General features: G+C 38.9%; 1 protein-coding gene across 6 annotated transcripts in view; it reads right to left on the reverse strand.

The window, feature by feature from the left end:
* Nucleotides 1–20,583, reverse strand: part of SUCO (SUN domain containing ossification factor) — an 84,932-nt gene that overhangs the window by 18,613 nt on the left and 45,736 nt on the right. For 4 of the 6 annotated variants that reach the window (XM_075616713.1, XM_075616715.1, XM_075616711.1 and 1 more), the window contains 10 exons: nt 20,189–20,256; nt 19,851–19,958; nt 19,036–19,141; nt 11,385–11,405; nt 11,134–11,189; nt 9,452–9,543; nt 8,628–8,693; nt 4,871–4,951; nt 3,488–3,581; nt 1,675–2,826 (listed from right to left, as the gene is read on the reverse strand). In XM_075616713.1, coding sequence (XP_075472828.1) covers nt 1,675–2,826; nt 3,488–3,581; nt 4,871–4,951; nt 8,628–8,693; nt 9,452–9,543; nt 11,134–11,189; nt 11,385–11,405; nt 19,036–19,141; nt 19,851–19,958; nt 20,189–20,256 — 1,844 coding nt within the window. The remainder of the gene's footprint in view (nt 1–1,674; nt 2,827–3,487; nt 3,582–4,870; nt 4,952–8,627; nt 8,694–9,451; nt 9,544–11,133; nt 11,190–11,384; nt 11,406–19,035; nt 19,142–19,850; nt 19,959–20,188; nt 20,257–20,583) is intronic. The other 2 variants (XM_075616712.1, XM_075616714.1) reach the window with 2 other exon arrangements.

The following is a 20,583-nucleotide window of genomic DNA, read 5'->3' on the forward strand; positions in this document are numbered from 1 at the left end:
ATATTTTGTACATGTGGCCGAGACAAATTCAAATTCTACGAAACTGATGCACGTATCTTAAAATAAATAAAAAGTTGATTGTGACCAATTACATTGTGCTTTAAAGGTTTGCAATCAATGCTCGGCATAATATATCCTTCAGGAAATTGGTAGTTTAAAAAAAACAACAACAAAATCTTACAGGGTAGACTGCTGCTTTAAATATCAAAATCAGTCAAATATGTTAACTGTATTAAATATCACAAAATAAAACGTGTCCAGGTTTATTATATTTAGCTTTGATATGGGCAGCAAGTAGAGCAACATAGAAGCCCAGAGGCCTGGGATATGGTTCATCATATTGTTTGGGTATCAGTAAAGGGTCACAGTAATAAATACATGTTTTTGGATGGTTTATCATTTTTGCTAAAGCTTAGCGATGTTAATACACTCAATCCTTCTACAATCCCTTGTCTATCATGAGGGGTTTCTAGGAGAAATGAGCAGAGAAGATATTTCTTGGATCCACAAAATATCCAATATGTTGCTTATAAATTGGAAAATCTTAAATTGCACACAAACATGTTTAGTACACAACCGGAAGTGGAACCCCGTGAGGGAAAAAATAAGTGGTGCACTGCTTTGAAAAAAGTAATAAGGCTGGATCACTCGAAAATATATTAAAAATATTTATTGAGCCACTGGCAACATCATAAAAATGAGAACAAGCAGAGAAACTCCGACGCATTTCGTGCACACGTTGACAAAGCTCGTCAGTTGCTCTGCTTGTTCTCTTTAATTTTATGATGTTGCCAATGGCTCAATAAATATTTTTTATATATTTGAGTGATCCAGCCATATTATCTTTTTCAATGCAGTGCACCGCTTATTTGTTCCCCCATGGGATTCCACTTCCGGTTTTGGACTGCAAGCTGGGAGCATGCCCTCTCCAGATAACAACCAACATGGTCGTGAGTCATTTGGATATACTTACCTGATTTTTCTAAGTCTAACTCCATGAGATTGTATGTAATATGTTGCAAGGGGGTGTGTGTCTACCTCTTTGTGGCATCCTACAGACATCCCTTCTGGATGCCATTATTTACGTGTCTTTCTTTAACCTGGGAGTATTATTGACTTTTCTTTATATATGTACCATTATATGGTTATTGTGATACTTTGTTCATGAATATAACAACAAGTTATTTGGACATTATCCGCTCACTCTAGAGCACTGGTCTTTGGGAATTATTTCCCTTTTCCTCTTATGTTTAGTACACACTTGAAAATAAACACGCAGTGGTATATTAAGCAACAAAGTGTGAGGATACAACATAATACTGTGCTACTCCCAATAATTACAGATGGCCACTGCCCACCCCGTCACTCCACTATACTATAATCCAAAAGTATTGGGATAATTTAGACATTGTGTTTCTTAGAAGAATTGGGCTGTTTCAACTGTGATTTTTTTTCTAAAAATGGTGGTAGGTAGAATGGTAAAGACATACTCAGAAACATTATATAATGTGCCATGTTTATCTTCATAAATGGTGGATTTTTTTTTATCTTTTATGCCATTTTCTGCTTTAGTCATGTCCTCCATAGACCAATCAACACAAACGTCAGACACAAACATTCCTGACGATGTTAAAATCAGTCACAAGCATTTCAGTTAACTTTTATAAGACCCACCTTTGACTTAGTTCTTCCAAGTAGCGACTACTAAGGGACATGTTTACTTCCAAAGCTTTAATGCGGTTATTGAGACGCATAAAGACGGACTCTTTTTGGTTGGAACCATGAACTTGATTTCCATTGGTATAGCCCAGATCAGTGGAATTTTGTAGTTCAGCATAGAAATCTGTGGTAGTCCTTTGCAGGCCACCAGTCATGGAGACATCATCTGTAGTCTGCTCCTCATCCTTTTTCTCTGCTATAGTTGGGGTTTCAATAGCTTGCGTCGTTACAGGCTTTTGTATTTCTTCCAATTCATTTTCCACAGGAAAAGTGGTGAATTCCAGAGGTAGGAGAGTCTCAGTAGGTTTAATAATATTGATATAGTCAATGTGCTCTTTGATATTGCTGTCGGGGGCGACTGTTAAAATACTGGTCTCTGTGCTTACAGTTGGCTTCTCAGAAAGCATTAACGGCTCACTTGTTTTGAGGTCGATTGTAGGTACCTGTAAGACCTCTGAAGTAAAGGAGTGAGAAGTCGACTCGGCATCAGTTTTGGTGGCCTCCAGCACAGATATCGTTGATGTAGGTGTTTCTTCGGAGATTATATCCAAGAGAACAGATTGAGACAGAGCCTGGGTGTGACTAGGTTCCAGCTCAATGGATTCAACGATCTTGTAAGATGTTCCACTTTGTAAACCATCTGCCCGACTAACAAGAATAAAGTCTGTTGTTGCCTTTTCTGTTATATTGCTTTCAGACAGCTCTGGCATGGTTTTCTCATATGAAATGTCCGTGGTACTTGTTGGGCTTGCTAAAGGTTGTTGGGTGGACTGCGAGTCATCCTCCTCCCTCTCCTTGCCCTCTGCTATTTTACTCTGCTGTCTGTGAAAGGCCACAATAGCAGAGCACCATTTGTAAATGTATTCTGAGAAGCTGGAAATGCAGCAGATGGTAGCCAGATCACGGCAGTACATTTGGGTTTCATATTCAAACCAAGTATCCTTTTCTTCTTCCTGCTCGTCACTTCCTAGCAGAGTAACTGTTGACTGTTGAGGCTGTTCTTCCTCCTCCTCCTCCTCTTGCACTAACTGAACTATGGGGTTCTCTGTTTGTGCTTCTGGTTCAGAGACTACTTCTGTAGGAGGAGTCACATTTTCTGTTTCCCCACTAGAAAACATATTGTGCATTAGATAAACAGGCATCTTGTAAAGGCTCATTAGTGTTAAATTGCACATTGAAGGATATCCTATACAAAAAGAAAAAATTCCAGCAGTGCTCATAACAGATAGGATTGCTTACAAAACCATCTGGCTCTTACACTACTGCCCAAAATAGCAGCAGCAACAATTCTGAAGAACAGATGTCAGTCATAAAGAGGAGATGAAAAGCAATTATCCTTTAACACTCATGCTCGGATTTATTTTCCATTATAGAATGGTAGTGTTTACTAAATTGGCATGTTCCCCTAAACTACCACTGAGCTTTCTTTTTCCCAAATACATTCATCATCACTGCAGTCAGCAACCTCAAAGATTTCTTCATGTGTAACTGCTATTTAGTACACTTGAAGAAACCTAGAAGGTTTTGAAAGCTTTACATACTGATTTCATTGGCATCAAATCTGCATTTCTCTTGGAAAAATATGCCAACTAGAACTGAACTCCCTCATTAAAAAGAAATTCACCAAAATGAATAAATATCCGGTGATAATGTTCCACTCTAGTATTCATGGGGTTAATGACTGCCACTGGAGAGACCCGAAACACTTTGGAATAGATTAAGTGTACAGTAACGCACGCACATCTCTACATTAACAAAACATGCTTACGTTGGTGTGGGAGCAGGAGTTTGTTCAGGCAGCTTTGTTCCATCTGTATCCGGGATTTCTGCAGTCACATTTACAGGCTTGCTCCCATTCAGTACTAACAAAAGGCGAGATAAGAGTTCTCATTTCCATAGCACTTACTAAAATTACAACAAATATACATTAGCTAAATTAAACATCCGTGTGGACATACAAAAAGCTACATATCAAAGCAAGAAGCAACAATACAGTCACAACATAGCCTGACAAAACACGTACAAGGACCCGTAAAAATCTTGCGCATCCGTTAACTTGCCATCACCTCACCATTCAGATTTACAAGGCCATTGGGATGTCAATTAACCGGTACTCGTTATTTTTCTCTCTCTAGTTCTGTATGCATAGAAAAACAGTGCTGGTGCCTTTAGAGGTGCAGTCCCATTTAAAGTTGGGGAACTGGGAATTGCAGAAGGGAAATTTAGATCCAGGACCAATCCCTGAACAGCACATCTAGAAATATTTCATATTTTTTATAAGTGGTACAATAGGCTGATACATAAGAGGAAAATATACTGTATTGATTTTAAAGTTGTATCAATAAGGCCTTAGACGAGGGGTGGCGAACTACAGTCCTCAAGGGCCACCACCAGACCAGGTTAAGGAAATCCCTGCTTCAGCACAGGTGGCTCAATCAGCGGATCAGTCATTGATTGAGCCACCTGTGCTGAAGGGATATCATTAAAACCTGTTGGTGGCTCGAAGACTGGAGTTGGCCAGTCCAGCCTTAGACATGGTGTAAACACCAAGTTGCCAATTGTACACAATATATATTTACGTCAATCTTTGACCAAAGCAGAAAACACCTGAAGTATCTCCAAATGAAGTATGCTGTCAAGAAAAAAGGGGTAAAAATAAAAGTATTTTTTAGATTATCTCAGAGGAACTGCACCTTGCAGCAGCTGAACTGCCCATCAAGAACCCAGGGTAAAGAAATATTATAGACATCATTGTATAATACACCTGTAAAAATGAGGGCCAAAACGTTAATATAGCAGCAAAGCACTTCAAGCTTCCCTGTAAATCATTCCTTTTGAATTCTGATATTGCCTTCTCAATTACTGAACATTTTGAATTGTTGGTAGTTAAATAGGGTTTAGGGGCACCTACCTCTTACAAGATAAAAATGTGCCTTGCACATGGCAGAGTATAAACCAAAAAGCACAATCTCGTAAAAGAGGGACCAGTAACCCTATTAACATATTGAGCTTCATATTCAAGAATTTATACATCGTCTTTGTGATGTCTTAGAGTGTTAGAATGAGACAGCCTGCTAGCTCAAGGTGCCAACTCTTATCTGTTACGATTATCGTATTTAACGCTTGAATATAAATATTGTAAAAGTGCTACCTTTCCCTTCAGTGATTTCTTCCTCAGTATTCGCACCCAGCATATTAGCAGCAAGATTATTCACCATGCTAAGAATGGCATCTAAGGAGAATGCAGGGGAACACAAGCAAAGATTACGTTACACTGCAAAAATCACCAAAGAGGGGAGCAAGTATTTTGTTTCTAATCTACAATTACCCTTCCAAATAAACTGGTGTCATCTTTATTTCCTAGTGCCATTATATGGTTCCAGTTATCCACATGGGAAATGTTTGTAATGTCCAATATATTAAAACCTTAATGAGGTTTGTGTTAAAAACAAATTTTCAAGTTGGTGTGGCATTTTAAATCATATACATATATTTATTTTTTGATCAGGACCTAAATCAAAGCATGTTGTGATCACCAGCACCTTATTATTGTACCAATTTAATAAATTTTTAGCTCTGTTTCTCAATTGAGATCACTAAAATTCCCTTTTGGAAAAACAGCTAAAAGATAAAAAAATAGATTTAGCCCTCCAAATGCAGGAGGGGATACACCAAATTATATACATACTAAGTTAAATGCATATGAAAATGTGTATATGAACTAGGTGTCACTGTCATGCATCTATCTATCTCAAGGTCCTGTATAGAGCATACACAGAGCGAACTCTGCTCTTATGTGCTTTTCTTAAAACAGCAAAAAGGTGGAACGAAGAATCAATCGGAGTTCGGAAAGGCGATTTCAAACAGCCAAGTCTTGAGCCGTTTTCTGAAACTGGGATGGTCTTTGTTGTCTGATGTATATGGGGGTTGCATTCAATTTCCTGGCTCCAGGTACCAAAGGGGCATGACCAGCTCATCTAGTGCGTTTGAATCTGGGGACTTTTAGAAGTTGAAGGTTTTGGGATCATTCATTCAAGATGTGTCTGTGGAACTTAAATTTTGTTTGAAGGTAGAGGGGTCCAGTGTCATGGAGTGCCCGGTGTATCATAGGGAGGAGTTTAAACATTGCTCTTTGCTTGGTACGCAACCAGAGAAGTTCTCAATTGAGAGAAGATCTGGTTGCACTTCCTGGTGCCACGGACAAGTCTAACTGCAGAGTTCTGGATCCCCCGGAAAGTAGAAAAAAAGCTACGTAGATTTATTACAGTCCAGTCGAGAAAGGACCAGGACGACTGACGTGGTGCGGTCTTTTTTGGGTCACGAGACAGGCTACCTCCTTCATCATTCTCAGAGCATTGATTGAAGTTTTAGCTGTTGTGTTGACTTGGGATGTGAGGGTGGCTTGGTCATTCAATACATTTCTTATTTGTTTTTTATTGTAATGTAACTGTTACCTATTGAAGGCTGGAGTTCCTGAGCTCTTGCCATTTGTTCATTGGTAGGGTGGTCCTTTGCTTGTAGAATCATTATTTTAAGTTAAGCTGAAGTAGGTAAGAAGTCATGCATTCTTGGATGTCATTAAATGAATCAGTTTGTTCCTTATGACTATTGGCTACTCCAATGTATATTTGATAAAGATGGAATCTGTGTCCTCTTGTTCTAATTAGGTCTGCCAAAGGTTAAATGTAGATGTTGGACAGGAAAGATGAGCCATATTTTATTCCACATTTAATCGTGGTATATGGTGCCAAATGATGTCCCACATGGGTGGAATGCATGCAGTCTTCCAAGAATGAGATGATCCAATCAAGTACAGTAGCTCTGTGGCCAGCCACTTCCTTCATTCTAGTGGCTGAGCTTACACTGTGTGCGTTGGCGCTTGCCCGTGCACTAAGCACAAAGTGAAGGATCCCTTGAGGCTGCTCCTAGTGCACACGCACGACGGAGCGACTGCGTTTTGAAAAGACAAGAAATTTGTCTTAAGCGGTGGCTGCTTCACTTGAGCGGTTCAGCCAATCACAGCGAACCAGCTCCCTGACGTCATGGCCACGCCCCCTCCCCCCATCACCTCCTACACTATCAGCACAGGTTGCTTGTCCTACAGCAGCAAAAGCTTGCACTCCCGCAAGCAAGCGGAGTGTATGAGCTCGGCCTAAGGCTGCGATTATACAGGAAAACACGAGCGGCGCCACACCAAAACAAATACTATGCATCCCCTCAAAACGCTTAAACCAACCACGACTGTCATGCACTTGCTACTGCAATGCAGGCGACAGTTAAAGTGTTTTCCAAATATGTTTTCTGGTTGCGACAGCCGCGTCACGTGACAGCTGTCCAATCAAAAAACAGATTTCAGCCTGCTGTCACGCGAGCAGAAGAATGTGCTTGTGCACAAGTCGCTATGCGACGTCTCAACTGTGACATCACCAATGTGCAAGCACGCGTTGCAGTGCATCAGTATAATCGGAGTCTAAGAGTGTGAAATTCAGATTGAGAAGTATGCGGACCACGTCATGTCCTTTATCGAGTAGGTGTAGTAGATCGTCCCATAAAGTGAGGAGAGCCAATTCAGTGTCATGCTTGGGTCTGAATCCCGACTGGTTAGCGTCCAGTATATTAGGAGTTTCAAGGTGGCATTGGAGATGGCAAATAACGTTTTTCTCAATTATTTTCACGGGGAATGGAACTACTTGCTATGGGTCGACAGATGGTAGGATCTGGAGGGTTGAGAGAGGGTTTTATGTTTAGCAGAGGTTTGTGATGGCCTGCTTAAGGCTGGTCAGGACAATTCCTTGTTGTATACTTTCGGGACAAGGGTCCAATTTACAGTTAGCGGGTCTGATCTTAACAATGATATTGGTACGGTCTTCATTGGATGGTGTAATAAAGTGGGCAAATAGATGAGTGGAGTTATGGTGGGTGAAGGGGGGTTCCTTAATGTTCATTGCAGTGAGGAATGAATGTAAAAACCAGGAATGAATGCTGGTACCTTTACTGGCAAGTATCTTTGGAAATATAATTGCCCAACAAATGAGAAAGAACTGGGCACTTTGGTCTAAAGTACAGTGTGCTAGAGAAGGAATTCCTTGAAGAATTCACACACGAACTGTGGTTCCTAATGCACAGTTCAGTTCAAATCGTATAATGTCCTCGCCTTTGGTGGCATTCAATTAAAATGCATCACTGAATGAGTGATGCAGTTTGCCTTTTAATCCAATACCACCTTTTAAAATATTCAAGGCCTATTTGGCATGTCCACTAAGTGTACTGCCCAGAGGATATAAATAATACTTCGATTTCCAATTATTTTAAAAAGGGAAAAGCTTGGCATGAAGGCAGAAAAAAAAAATCACAATCAGCCAACACAAAGCAATGTAACAATTTGTTGACATTCAGCAGCTCAGCTAACAGTAGCAAGGAAAGAGTCCATGACACAAACAAAACAGAACAGATTCATAAGCATTGATTGGGTAGAAGCATGGGAGAAATCACTATCAAAATGATAGGATGACCACTGCACTGGATTGCCACCTTGCTTGTAGCACTATTGACACATGAAAGTAATGTAGCACTCCCGAATGTTGAAAAATGTGTCAAGTGAGAACCTCTGTTCATATTGCTTGTATGCAATGAAGAAATACAATTGTTTTTTTAAAAAGAACCTATAGGGTCTATATATGTTTTGTAAAATAACTGTGTGCCATCTAAAAGTTATATTGCTAGTCATCCATAAAACTAATTTCAACATACTCATCATGGAACTATGCCTATTTTAGGTGTTAGAGATTCTGCTGAATAAATACACCAGTGCAAATATACTTTTCTTGCTTGACAAAAAAGCCTTTTTTTGTGCTGTTTGCACTACTTCCTCATACTATAATGACTTGTTTAACAAGTGCTTTACTCACTTGTAGCGGAACCAAGGAGATTTTTAGAAGATTTATCGTCCCGTGTGTTGTAATCCATTGGATAATCTGTAGACAGAAAGCAAACATCAAATTTATAAGTGGCAAGAAATAGGGTTCCCACTTTGGAAACGCAAAACTTTTTTACATGGCATTATGGGCAGTAACAGCAAAGAAGGGCATTCAATAACATTTTAGAATTAGCACTTGTGTAAATGTCTATTTTAGTCCAGATCAAAACTTAAGTGTTGGTACAAATTAGGATGATGGGAAGTCTAGTTTGTATGGTCATGCAAGAAAGGAACTCTGTATTGTGCAGATTGATTTAATTTATTTATAGCTTTTATTATCCCTGTAAGACTGTGTGTATATATTTCCTGTTTACCAAAAAAACAAACATGGAAAAGCACTATAGCCTAATTCAGTGGTTTTCAACCTTTTTTGGGTTAAGGACCCTTAGAATTACATGCAGAAACTGTGGGAACACACACACACACACACACACACACACACTTAAGGCAAGTCCTCCCGCGCAATGTCAGTCGCCAGCTCCCACCTCCCACCAGAAGTTGGACCTGACTTCCATCGCCGACCGGAGGAGGAAGGTGAATGCTGGGACATCGCTGCAGCTTCCCTTCGTTGGCCATGAAGCAACGGTTGAAACTCACTGAGTTTGAGTTACACTCAAAATGACTTGGCTAGGACCCTCAAAGAAGGCTTAAACCCACTGATTATTTTTGGGTAAGCTCTGTTATGCATATCAGCTAAGAAAAGGCACCACTCAGCGTTACTTTGGTACCCAGAAACTTCTTTTGAGATGATCCTACCTTCATCTTCATCATAAAGCTCTGGACGCTCCAAGTGGTACTGAGAGTCAACAATTTCTTCATATTCCTCCACCATGCTGGTGCCAAAAACCCTGTAAGGGAATGGAATGAGGATGGGCACAGTTGGTTTGCATAGTAACACTTTCAGTGTGCACGGCTTCGGAAATTCGCATGCTCTGATCTTTTTCCGCCATTGCATTTTTTTTTAGACTGACCGATAATTAATATTCTCTGAAAAAGTAATAGCTGCTGTTAACAGCAACAATTAGCAATTCAACACTGTGTATGCAAGACAATATACCAGTCAGTCAAGTGTCTACGCAGAAGATAACAGTGCAAACATTAATTCTGAGGCAAACTGGTGAATAAAAAATAAAAAAATGTGTAAATTTGGCCATATCTGCAAGCAATTAATCACAAAATATACTTTGTAATTTCAGCAGCAGTTCTGAGACCAAACAGTGGACAACCCATTGGTAAATAAGTTAAAGTCATTTATTTTAAACAATACTGCAAATAATTTACTGAAAATAGTTTGAGATAAACAGCACTATTTACTTTAGATTATAGTTAGCGTAGGTTGACAGCTGAGCAGCTAATATTTGTGAAGCATTAAATGTACAACAATTATTTTTCGGCCATGTGGCTACTATATTAATCTAGAGTATTACTGGGCACATTGGTAGTCAAGAACTGCCAATTAATTGTATGGTGTCATACTTTTCATAGACCAACATAATGGTTCTTTATAGATTTTGGTCCATATTTACAAAGCAGTACTTTCATAAGAAACGTCCTGCACTGAAAGACACCTTACAGACCATGCAAATGAATGAGCTGCAAGGTGTCTCATGGTATAGTGCTGCTTAGTGAATATAGCCCTGTGTATTAAATGTTTTGAGACTTCAGAAAAAAAATATGTGGTGTTGGTCTATTAATGGCCCAGACCTTTTCTGTGGGTTCATCTGTATTCGAACTTCTAAAAGAAGTCTTCTGTGATCAGCACAAGCAAACTCTTTTTACATCTGAGCACAAAACCCTTATTAAAGAGGCACTACTGGGGACACGGTTTTCTTATTTTATTTCATTTTGGAATAGATTTGAAGCAGGGGGTCTCCAGCGCTGAACCACATTAATTTCAGCACCGGGAACCCCCTGCTCCCAGAGATGCTTTCCTCCGCAGGTGCAGCCGTATGTCTGCACAGTTTAAGGCTCCAGCGTCATGCGGGCAAATAGGAAGACAAAGGACAATATTGTAAAAATATCATTTAAAAAAAAATGTATAATCTAATGTAAAAATAAAACCTTCAAACCAGAAATGTGGCTTTAAAGTGTATTTTTTCCAGCACAATTTATAGACTAAAATACTCTAATTTTGCAAGCTATACCATCACTTTGTGCTGCATGAACCTTAAGTACATTACCGTATAACTCTTTAGGGACACAACCCCCTTATTTAATATTCAGTACAAGACATTTAATCATATTAATTGGAATACATTGGAACTCTTCTAAAGTACTGGGAAGTGGCTTCACAGAATATTGCATAGGGGTCTGAGACTAGGTTCTTTGGGTAAGGGGGCATTTCTTATTCCCTGTATAATCAACAGTACAGATGCATGTATGCATGTATAAAGATACGATATAAACTAAAGATTCACCAACAATGTTTTCCTATTTACCTTATGAGACTTAATGGGCAAAAGTGCTCTGATCCAAAATGTGATATCAGCTCCACCTGAAGAACATATGAAACAGATTCAAACAGCAGAACTTTATAGCAGGTTCATTTTATCATTACATTCAGATTTAATTGCGCACATTAGGCTTTTCTCAAACAAGTACAGATTTGCGCTAGTAATAAAATCTCAAAGCTTTCCTTGCCATGCATTAATCAGCTGTACATAAAAGATTCAGAGAGAAGGTTGCTAACCTTTATGTACTTGATGAACATCTGAAGCAAAAAAGGAACAGGGAAAGAGAAAAAAAAGTGTCAGTACAGAGATAAGATACATGCAACAAGCCATATCGTCTAAGGAATCAGCGTTGAGGTTTAAAAAATGCTTATATAGGGAAACCAATTAGTTTGAGAATAAAGTTGTAGTATTGCTTTACTTTTCTCTTCCATTAAAAAAAACGTTTCTTTAAACATGCAGCAGTAAACAGCCTGCATATCTTTTGTAATATCAAAATTAAAATATAAGGAGTAGTTACGCTACTAAAACATAAAAGCTTATTTCACATAATCCAGAAAAGGAATCCGACTGCTTTGGGCAAAAATGAAAATGTATTATACTCCCAGTTACTGTTTGGATTTCAAGAGAATTTTTAATTAGTAGTTACTGTTCTTAGCTGCAGAGAGGTACTCAGGACAACAAAATCAGCCATTCAGTGCAACACACACACACACACACACACACACACACACACACACACACACACACACACACACACACACACACACATTTTGTGGGGGGGGAGGGAGACAGATTCCCAGCACCTTTTTCTCTATGAATCAACATAAAACTGCACATACTGTTTAGGAATAGGACTGGAATACCAATTGGTACTAGATCAATGAGATTACATAAACTTTCAGTACATAAAAAGGTGCCATCCCACTTTACCAGCCATACAACCTTTTGTATAGAATGTACATGTCTAATTTTCTTTACCCACCCTGTGCTAATCAGAGAACCAATAAAGATAGGGGGCAGAACAACACAAACAAAAAGAAACTAGATTAAATCATACCCATTCCAAGCCTCTGCTCAGCATGGGGGAGATTCAAGTTAATGTCAGTTAATGCTGGTTTAGGGTGCGATACCCTGCATTAGAGTTTAGCGAATCCCAGTGTGTTTACAAACTTACAATATTTTTTTTAAAGATACTTAGAAAAGTCAGATTTGGGAACAGAAGTCAGTGTCGCTAGTTCTCTTTTGCTCTAGGGCAGATTGGGCCCTTTAATGAAATGAATGCTGTGGTCCAGGGGAGGCCAACTCCAATCCTCAAGAGCCACCAACAGGTCAAGTTTGCAGGTTATCCCTACTTCAGCACAGGTGGCTCAATCATGATTGAGCCACCTGTGCTGAAGCAGGGATAGGGAACAAGAGGTTAAAGTGCGGTACACTGACTGAAGAAATAAAAAAAAAGACAGAAGTGCACTGCAATAAACAAATATATAGCTTTAATGGGTCAGTTAAAAAAAAGAGGTTACAACCCACCTACGCGTTTCACAGTGAGTTGTATCCTCCAGTTTTTAACCGTGACCCATTAAAACGATATATTTTTTATTGGAGTGCGCTTCTCTCTACTTTGATTTCTTCAGTGGTATTGTGCCACACTTTCACCTTGTTTCCGGTTTCTACATTCAGCGGAATTGCATGCAGAAGATTTCCTAGGGATCTGCAGAACGGATGACTAGACTCACAAATGTGTGAATGAGTTTACTGTGGTTACTCCACTGTCTATTTGTTCTTATTATATAGACATTTCACCATAGAATAGTGTTGAACGCTGTTATTTCTGATCACTGAATGTGATATTCAATTACTTTGAGCTGTAAGGCTCTAGGCATGGGTTCGTTTCCCCACATATACTAACCCAGTATTCATCGGATTGCATTTCTACACAGGAACTCTTGAAACGAATATCAACAAATGTTTTTATTTGTGCATATTCCCTATTTCCTCTGAGCACCATATCCATTTCTGGACTGTGTATTCCTGAAACTGGGATATCATAAAAACCTGTTGGTGGCTCTCAAGGCAGCAAATTAAATAAGAGAAATGTTACTAAAACTGAAGAGCTTGACTTAAGTAAATACATTTGTAAATCTAATTCTTAGTAATAGGATTTACATCCTGTTGGCCCTTATTCAACATAAAAGAACAGGCAACACAAATTAGCCAGGCATGTTTGCTGTGCACTATTACTTGCCAGCAGAAAGACAAATGCAGCATCATAGCCACGTGGTATCATTTTATTAGACCACGCTTACCAAATCTATCCAATAAAGCACAGCAGATTGATGCATTCTTTATTTTGAATTTCAAGGAAATGTACAGACAAGGGCTGTGACAGACCAGAATCCTTCTTGCAGCCAAACCAGGATTTATTCACCATGGCCATTGAAATGAATAAGCTGCCATCGGCAGTTAATTATCGGCACATTAGTGAACAGTCCATACAAACTCTATATATAGTATATACACCCTTTATGCATGGAACTTTAATATAGGGCTGTGACTATGTTGCTACAGTTATAAGTTCCAATCATTCACAACTATATTTATTTATAAATAAACGTTTTACCATGAAGTGATACGTTGAATTACCTCTCGTTTACAAGTATGTCCTGGGCTTAGAGTTATAATACTGTACATGGTTAAGAGGTTATATTGGACGAACTCGGTTTGCAGGTTCATAAAGAACACATTCTGACCTTTGGTTTGTGTCTGTTTACAGTATGTTAGAAAGTAAACAATAAATGAAGGGTGTTAGTAGATCCCAGCACTTATGGGATTCTTTCAAGTCATAATGGCTCCACTTTCCTTCATCCGCCTCACCAACAAACCCATGGACCAATTCCCTATCCGCTTATAAGAAACTCAATCATTAGCTACTGTTGTGCCGACGATTATTCTAAAACAAACCTGGGGCAATCTCCAAAAAGACCCAGGTACATGCTGGATATATGCTGCAACATTTCACACATTTCTGCAGACAGACTAATGGCCCATTGAATTAACAGTGGGGGTCCCTGGCAGCCATTCAAACTGAATGGGACTGCCAGGAACCACTGCCGTGTAAATCCGATAGGCCATTAGCCTCTGCAGAAATGTCACTGAAATGTACCCAGCATGTACCTGGCTAGTTTAAGGCAAGTTTAAGGCAAGTTTTAGAATACTCGCTGGCTTGTCTGTACAGTAGGGAGAAGGACTCCTGGGCATGTCAGATGACGGATCTTTATTAAGCCAAACAAGTAAAAACAATGCAAAAGTGTTTTAACGCTTCCCACTACCAATTATTAAATTAGTAACAAAAGCAACAACCTGTCCTGTTGTCAGCCTGTTCATAAATCAGGAGATCAGACTGATTTGATACTTCGCTCATGCATTCAGCAATATTTCCCAAGCAGATAACTTCCTTGCTTATGATTCATGTTTGACTCACTGCATGCGGAGCTCAGACAAAATCCAGCCTACAGCTTCAAACGGATGTAAAACAAGAGCTAGCTCCCTTTCTAAAGATATTTATAGGTTGAAGCTACTTTAATAAGACAACTCAAACAAAACTAGTTTTAAAATATCCAAAAGAACAAATTATTTTATAGGTGTGCTTTAATAAACCCTATTTCAACACTACCCAGGTATGCTACCCACCCTGAACTAAATATCTTGGCATACTAGAATAACTTGTTTCTTCCGGTTACTTGAGTGATTTTAGAGTGTAAAAGTAATCAATGCTGAATAGGTTATCAGTTGGGCTTGCTGCTTGTAGGACTATAACCTATAATACAGAACTATTTAATGTCTGATCTGAAATTCCATGTCAACGGTTGTGCAAACATCGTCATGATATACATGAAGATATAAAACCAAAACGAAAAAGTAAGGGGTCCTATTTTTTTAAATGCCAATAAACAAAAAAATATTCTATAAAAAAAATGTGTAGGTTTTTGTACAAAGCCATTTTTTGTGACGTGAAGTGTCAGATTGGCTGGCGTATATATTAAGGTTAACAACTATTCAGGATGAAACGCTGGCTGAAGGAGGGCATCGGAGTATATAAATTGCATCACAAATCAGATTTGTTTTTGTTTTTTCCGGCTCCAAAATATTCGACCATCTTACTCTTTCAGATTTAATAGTTCAGGGCGATATATAAAATCAGTGTTGTGTTTTTCCAATGAAATTACCTAAAAACAATGGTGAAAAGCACTTAAAAAAAAAAAAAAAAGAGTGTGATCTTCCTTTAAAGATATCTGCATGGTTGTAGCACTGCGGCCTTTAGAACAATTTACAGTATACAAAGCTTTTCAACCTCCCTGAGTCCAAGTAACAGCAATTCATTGAGACACAAAGGTCCATATATCCAAGTAGTGCTAAGATTTAAGGCACCTTAAAGTGCCATACAGTCGAGTGCGGTTAAAAATCTAGCCCTAAATGTTTGCATTTAGTGGTTAACACTTACAACAAAAAGTATGAACAGCGTTACTCCTGGGTGGATACTAGCAGGTGTGAAAGAAGTTGCAGAGGGATGAGTTATAACTCATACTGGCGTGTCATAATGCTGCCGTCATGCTGGTGTCAGAAAAGGCAGAACTTTGCACTTTAATTCAAATCCGAGAACATACCCATTTCCTCTCTGCACATTTCTTCTATAACTGGAAACAACTCAACTCTCCCCTGTTTTTCAGAATGATAAACATGCTGAAGGGGTTGTCAGATTTGAGAGCTTTTATTCGCTAAACTAGAACTGTGTACTATAAAAGAACCATCAAATGCATGCATTATATCATATTGGAAAATAAATGGAGGGAACCAAATCTAATGTTCATCAATAGCAGCTACAGCACAATACCTAGCTTTCATATACCAGTTAATTCTCACACAAAACCAACACTGCTATTAACTAGCTGCCTGTCACTCCCATTGATGTATCTTACAAAATCAAAAATATGGCAGCTCCATCGTACTCAGATGAAAAATAGCATTAGATATGTTACAATAATATATATCTCAAGACACACACACACACACACACACACACACACACACACACACACACACACACACACACACACACACAATGCAGTTAGTTTTGTATTGCCCCATTTTTTTTTTTTGTCACTTTGTTCTGTCTTTCCAAGTGGGGATCTTCCTTTTTTCTTGTTGAGCCGAGTTAAAGTTCACTCTTATTGACATATTTTCTTTGAAACCTGTGTTATCCCAATGAAATCTATGGTAGCGATTGTTGTATTAATTAATATTATGGTACTGTAGCATTTTCACTTATGTATCTTTTGCTTTCCTTAAAAAGGCAGTCGGCATTGATCTAAAAACAAAATAATCTTTTTTGTTTTAATATACACAGCTTTTGATTACTTTTATTGAAAACGAATTCCCTAAGAGTTGAACAATAAAAATGTAGTAAGTATTATCTAATACTACAGAATTGATTCTATTTTAAACCACGTAGGAAATTGCATGGATTTTAAAAACAATTCCACAAACTGGCAAATCAGCAAATCAGCCATTTTTCTTTTTTGCATCTATTTTTAGGAGTTAAAAGCATTTGGAAATGTAAATTATGCTTTTAGGTGCTTTATGGTGAAAAGCAAGTAAAAAACATACTACAACTTGAACCTCTTGGCTTAAGGATCAGCTACTAAGCACAAGCAGCAAAAGGGGACAAGACACAGAAATTGGCTAGAGTTGTATATCAGTTCATACAAGAACGAAAGAGAGAAGAATAGGGAACCAACCTTCGCAGGTTATAGAAACACCTCTCAAACACGGTTTCTAGATGAAGGTTGACAACGTGCAACAAAGTACGTTCTTCTTGTACACCTAGAGCAAGGGTGGCCAACTCCAGTCCTCAAGGATCACCAACAGGTCAGGTTTTCAGGTTATCCCTGCTTCAGCACAGGTGGCTCAAATCAGTGGCTCAGTCATTGACAGTGGAGTTGGCCATCCATGCCCTAGAGCAGGGGTGCGCAAACAGGGGGGCGCAGCAGCTGCAGATGCCCCACGCTCTTCCCCAAGGCATTTATATTAAATGCGAGGGGATCGCCTGAGGCCTCAGCAACTTCACTTACCTTCGGCGCCGTGGCAACGCGGTGTCAAATAACGCCGTGGGGTCACATGACCCTATGGCGTCATTTGACGCTGGCACAAAGGTATGGGGGCGCGAGCACTGGGGGAGAGCAGGCAGGGGGGCCCAGCATCAAAAGTTTGCGCACCCCTGCCCTAGAGCAGGGGTGCGCAAACTTTTCAGTCTGCGGCCCCCATGCCTGCTCTCCCCCCTCCCTTGCCATGGGTCCGGCGTCAAATGACATGGTGGGGTCATGTGACATCATGTTGCCATGGCAACGTGACATCACATGATGCAGTGTTGCCATGGCGAGGCCAAAGCCAGGGTAAGGGAATTTACAGAGGCCTTGCTCGGCCCCCTGGCATTTCATTTAAATGCCATGGGGAAGAGCGAGGGGCCACTATAACCGCCGCCCCCTGGAAAATCTCAAGCCCTGCAGTCCTAAAGAAACTTTTACCAGCTTGGGATCTTCCATTTTCCAAAATGCTTTTGCAAAGAAATTAAACTACTGTAGACACATGATAAAGGTGATCTGTTGCAAACCTGTTTCAAAAATGAATGTTTCTCCATTAGTTTATATTGTGAGGCGGTAATATGCATGTGTGCCCTGACAGAATCATACTTGGATGATGCTGTATAGTACACAGGCTTACTTGACTATATATTGCAAACTTCTTTAAAAGGAACATTGTAGGGTTAGGTCATTATACTAGAAGCCACAGTCAGCCCCGATTTTATTTAATTTTTTTTGCATTTCATTAACATAAATGTCTTCTTATCCTTTGCAATACTGTTTTCACTTGTAAAATCTGATGCTTCATTTCAGGAGATAGAAGCGCTAGAAATATTAAGTGTCCGGAAGGTTAAAATGGAGCTCTCCCCAGAGCCCAGTGCAGTCGAAAGATTGGCCACGGTCAAGACATTAAGAAAATCAGGATCTTTAACTAAGGAAGGGCAGGAGATGCTCAATAAGCAAGATACTAATATAATTTTTTTTTAATATCTGTCGGATCAACTAAAAGAACAAACATATGGTATGCATTTGTGTTTTTAATGATTATTCAATGAGGATAAGGGACCCCATTTAACACAAGTTTGCAAGATATGAAACTATGGCCTAAGAAGCCCGTGTACAAAAACCGCAAAGGGGAGTTTTTACATGTGCTACACTACAAAAAGTCTAACAAATTTTTTTACCCTAAAAGGATTTGTAACTTTTATAATACAGATATAGCGTAGACTTAATTGTATACACACATTTATGACCAAAGCTTTAAGCATAAAAAGAGAAGCAGGTATTTACAGCCCTATAATAAAACATAATTGACTGATCACGAGGTGTACTGCAGACGTACATAAATGAGGTTTTGTATAATTATATAGTGAGAATGCTGCAGAGATCAAGGCCAATTCCCTAGCACATGCCAAAAAGGTAGCAGTTTCAATGTCTCCATGGAGAGCTACGGAGAGAGCCATCTGAAAGGCAGATATTCAATCTCAGGAGGGTTGTGTGCCTAACTGCGCCTCTGTACACCTACAGTTAGTCAGATTAACTTTGTTTACCTGTTGCAATGTAGAAGGGCAACATCTTTATAAAACAAACTGTGCAACTCAGGACAGCAAACGTTCTTTGAGCCATTGAATTCCACACTGCTGGCGAAGACCGCAAATGTCTTCTCCAAAGAGGGGAAATCTTAATGATCCAATTGTTCTTTGCCATTTTGTTTCCAAAGGCAAAGAACAGAGTTTATTTTTTATACCATTACCTTGACATATTTTGCATACATCTGCTCATCCAGTGGGAAGCTCTGAACTGTTCTTTCATCTCTCGCATGGAAGGTACCCAGCTTTACCCATTTATTTGTGGGGTACCTGAAACGGCAAAGGCGACACTTGTGATGCTGGACAAAAACGGTGTCAGTCATGATAAACAGGCTGTGTGGGCGTGCTAAGAGGTAAAATAACATTGGCATTACATTTCTGTAACAAGTTAAAGCAACGGCCTTTCAATACTATACATTAGATTTTTTTAGCTTCTCTTTTGAAAATGTCAAAACCGATTACTTCCTACTAGAAAAATAACAGGTGTTTTACACACTTTGCAAATAACTAAAACAGAAGGCAAAGTAAAAGAAACCAGTGCAGGAAGAATTAAATGGACTGTACTGTCTAGGACAAAAGTTAACTAAGGACAGTGGCATGTTTGTGAAATTGAGTTTATTGATGCCTTTAGTTAAATTAAAGAAAAAAAAAATAATGGGTTATTCAATTAAAAAAAATTTTAACTTAACATCTCCACAATATTTATCTAATGTCTTTCAGTGATAAGACTGCCATTCAGCAAAACCACAGGAAACGGTTCTAAAGTTTTGTTCTTGTAAAGTATTTATGATGTTATCATTAGTCAAACAGAAATATAAATAGTGTATATGCTCAAACTAAATGGACTTGGAGAAGAAAAAAAAAGCAAACATTAATTTTACACAAAACACAAATAAGCAGAACTGCTACTTTAAGGGTTATTCGATCTTTCTAAGGACGCTTATTACACCGATACACTGAAATATCATATTGTTTGTACCGGTCACTAATGGAAACCAGAAAATCCTTCGGTGTAGAAGAGAAGAGTTCATAGTTCGCAATATCAAGCTGCTTCACTTGGATAGGTTCACATAGTTCAATCACAAACCTGAAACAAGGAAAGCACTCTGTTAAATCCCCATACTTTGCACATATTTCTATGATCTTCTGTTACATTGCACACAGCTGTGGAGTAATGTCAACAGGACTCATTTCAATGGATGTCAGTGAAAAATTCTAATGACCCACACACACACACGAGAAATTATGATCATGTGGAAAGAGTGAAGAGGTAAATATACTGTATAACTGATTAATAGAAAGCAAGGCAAAACTCACCAAATTTTAGTACTACAAGGATTTAACATGTAGAGATCCATATTTTCTATTAGAATGGCAGATGTGCTCTGAAACAAAATGGCAAATTACAGGATTACAAATCATTTCTTTCCATACGAAAATATGAAATCCTTGATAGTAAGTTACATCAAATATTCCATTACACTAAACATGGCGTTTAATCATTAACCCTAAAAGTCAGATTTAATTTAATTATTTATTTTAAATGCCGATCATGTTTGGAGCACCCCACCGGAAATTAACATTCGATATCATCAATCTAGACACAATAAACATAGGCTCCTACAAATCCCGTCAGTTAAATCGCACTGTCCAGTCTTAACTTCACCTGCAAATAGAATTGCCAATTCTGGGAGGGGCAAAACCCTTAGTGG

Source organism: Ascaphus truei, chromosome 10, assembly GCF_040206685.1.
Source record: "Ascaphus truei isolate aAscTru1 chromosome 10, aAscTru1.hap1, whole genome shotgun sequence".
NCBI classification, from domain to species: Eukaryota; Metazoa; Chordata; class Amphibia; order Anura; family Ascaphidae; genus Ascaphus; species Ascaphus truei.